Below are 2,675 nucleotides of genomic sequence, written 5' to 3'. Positions count from 1 at the left end.
AAATGGAGTCAGAACTTAAAATCATAACGGTAACTATTTGTTAGACTTTTAACAACTATTTGCTAGACGTTTTAGATAATCTGTGAATCAATACATTCAATGTTTTTAAATCCTATACAGCAATTTAAATTTTTAATTTAATGGTATTTGAAGCCAGCACATTTATTCTGAACATCTGAGAAACTCCAACAAAATACTAAGGTGGCACATGTTACCTTCCTAATTGAGGAAGACATAATGGGGTTAATTTTTCCATATTGTTAGGATACTGCGGTTGGGTGAGGGGTGGGGACATGAGCTGAGGAATTCTTTGCTGCAGGGGATGGGCGGGGGTATGTGGATTAAGGGAGAAGAAGCCAGTATCTGTGTCTGGCACCTTGATCTGTGAGAAATTCCAGGCGAAGTCCATTGTCTCATCACATGTCTGCGTGTATCCGATCCTGGGCTCTGTCCGACCTAACACATATGTGATAGTCATGATGAATTAATATACATAACATAAGTAGAACGAAATCACATTAATTTTTTATGTGCAGTATCTTTCCATTTAGAGATTAACAGTCATTAAGGAAACAGTTTAAGAAAAAAGACATTCAAAATTGATGCTGTATATTTTCACAATTTGAAGACACTAAAATTGAAAAAAATATTGAAAATACTAATCATAGGTAGGTAAAAGAAATAAGTACCAATATATCAGAAGAATTATAATTTTTACCAATAGATCTTCAAAAAGTGTTATGTGAGCTTCATAACAGTTATTAAGTTCTTATTACATAACTGTACTTTCTATAGGTTATTTCACTGTGTCCTCACAACAACCCTACAAAGTAGATACTATTATCTCTACAGATGAAGGTAAGTAAGTGGTGGAGCTAAGAACCTGACCCCAGGTCTAATTGGTTCTATCACCCATGCTCTTAAGCACTCTGCTTCTGAAAGAAACTCCAGCAGGGCAAGGATGTGGGTCTGTTTCTTCTCTGTTGTACTCCAAATGCCTAAAGCCATTCTTGACTCATTGGAGACGTTGAAGAGACTGCATGAATAGATGGAAGAGATAACTATTCAGTTGTTTTCTTTTAAGTGTAAGTCACTTTCAGTGAAAAAAAAACTACTATACAGTTTGTAATAACCCTAATTGTTTTAATATTGAAAAAAAATACTGATTAAAAATTTTAAAATTAGACTGCTTAGTAACCTAAGTTTTGTTCACCTCTCAGTTTGAAAAATTAAGACTTTATTTTTTAAAATTCGCATAATTAAACATTCATTTTGAAAGGGTGGTACAGAATTAATAAGAACAAAAGTACACTGATTTTAGTATTTTACATATTTTCACGGATTGACTTGTCCTCATTTTTACTGTTTAAATATAAAAATGCAGTTTTTCTGTTAAAAAGTTTAATGCACTCCTTGAATTCAAATATAAATCAAGGCCGCGAGCTTCCCTAACATCAAATCTTTTGTATAATATATATAAGAATAACGAATAATTCCAACTTAATTTAATAGTGCCAATTATCCTTTAAAAAGACATACAGTTGCATTTTCTCAGAAGAGCAAACTTTTAACAACACTTATGGATTTAAAAGAATTCAGGCAAGATTTACAAAAACAGTCCTATGCTGCCCCTACATGTTCAAACTCATAGTAACAATGACATTTTACTATTAAATTTCTAAAGTGATAATGTAGAGATTTCTGTGGATTACTGAAAAGCTGTTTAAGCTTAAATTCTTCCCAAGTGAACTATATGAAATCACCCACACATAAAAATGTAATTAAATATAGGAATAAGCCATAAGTTTCAATTTTCATTTTCAATACTAGCAAGGAGAAGAAATTTAAGAGAATTTCCTCCAACATTATCATATTATTTTTTTCTCTCAAAACCAATTTCCTCATCGTTACGTGAAGATAACATACAATAACCATAAACAAATGGCTGACCAGCCATGTCTCTTCGGGTTAATATTAATGCATTAATGTCTGAGAAATACTTACTGCTGATTGTTTCCTCCTAGAACTAAATAAATGTCAATAAAGTTTGTAAACACATACATAAGCGCTTACATATATAGACACTACAAAAGCCACAAGAGAAACCTTTATTAAAATAATATCAGATTTACTTTTAAAAAATTTTTCTTTGATTATTTTACCTTTCACATTTTAGGAAAAAAACACTATATATGCAAATAAAGAGTTGTGCTGCATCAGTAGGTATTTGTAAAAGGAAATAACTGAATTGTAGTTAACATCAGGAGTGTCATTGGCTTTACCACAAATGGTAGTCCAACTGTTATTACTTCTACAGTAAAATTTACATATTCACAAATCTTAAATTAGATCTATCATTATTTATCTACCATAAATTATATCTATCGTTATTTAACTGTTCGTATGTGAGGCACAAATTAACTTATACAACTTCCCACAAGTCAGGGATAGGGTCCAAAACTTCAACTGTGGCCCAGGAACAATCCAGAAAGAAATCACCGTGGTAGCAAGCCTGATGGGGTATTAAAGATTGAAGCTTCCTTGCAAGAACATAAAAAATGGAATAAGATGGAATAATATTTAATCTATCAGCCTCAAAATATTATATACAGAATATGATCTAATAATATTTGAAAGCAAGTAGATTATACATTTCATGCCAATATAATCCTACC

At 31.6% G+C, this 2,675-nt stretch overlaps 1 protein-coding gene across 4 annotated transcripts in view; it reads right to left on the bottom strand.

Annotated features, from left to right (window-relative positions):
- FBXW7 (F-box and WD repeat domain containing 7) overlaps positions 1–2,675 on the bottom strand; it is a 114,517-nt gene that overhangs the window by 47,252 nt on the left and 64,590 nt on the right. The window contains exon 5 of one of the 4 annotated variants that reach the window (XM_015568057.1): positions 1,001–1,036. The exons of the other annotated variants lie outside the window; for them this stretch is intronic. Within the exon in view, the coding sequence (XP_015423543.1) occupies positions 1,016–1,036 (21 nt within the window). The 3' untranslated portion in view covers positions 1,001–1,015. Of the gene's footprint in view, positions 1–1,000; positions 1,037–2,675 lie in introns of those variants that run through there. 4 annotated transcript variants of the gene reach the window in all.

Source organism: Myotis davidii, unplaced genomic scaffold (genome assembly GCF_000327345.1).
Source record: "Myotis davidii unplaced genomic scaffold, ASM32734v1 scaffold323, whole genome shotgun sequence".
In the NCBI taxonomy this organism is placed as follows: domain Eukaryota; kingdom Metazoa; phylum Chordata; class Mammalia; order Chiroptera; family Vespertilionidae; genus Myotis; species Myotis davidii.
Note: the sequence above shows the minus strand (reverse complement) of the source record. Positions and strands in the feature narration are given on the sequence as shown.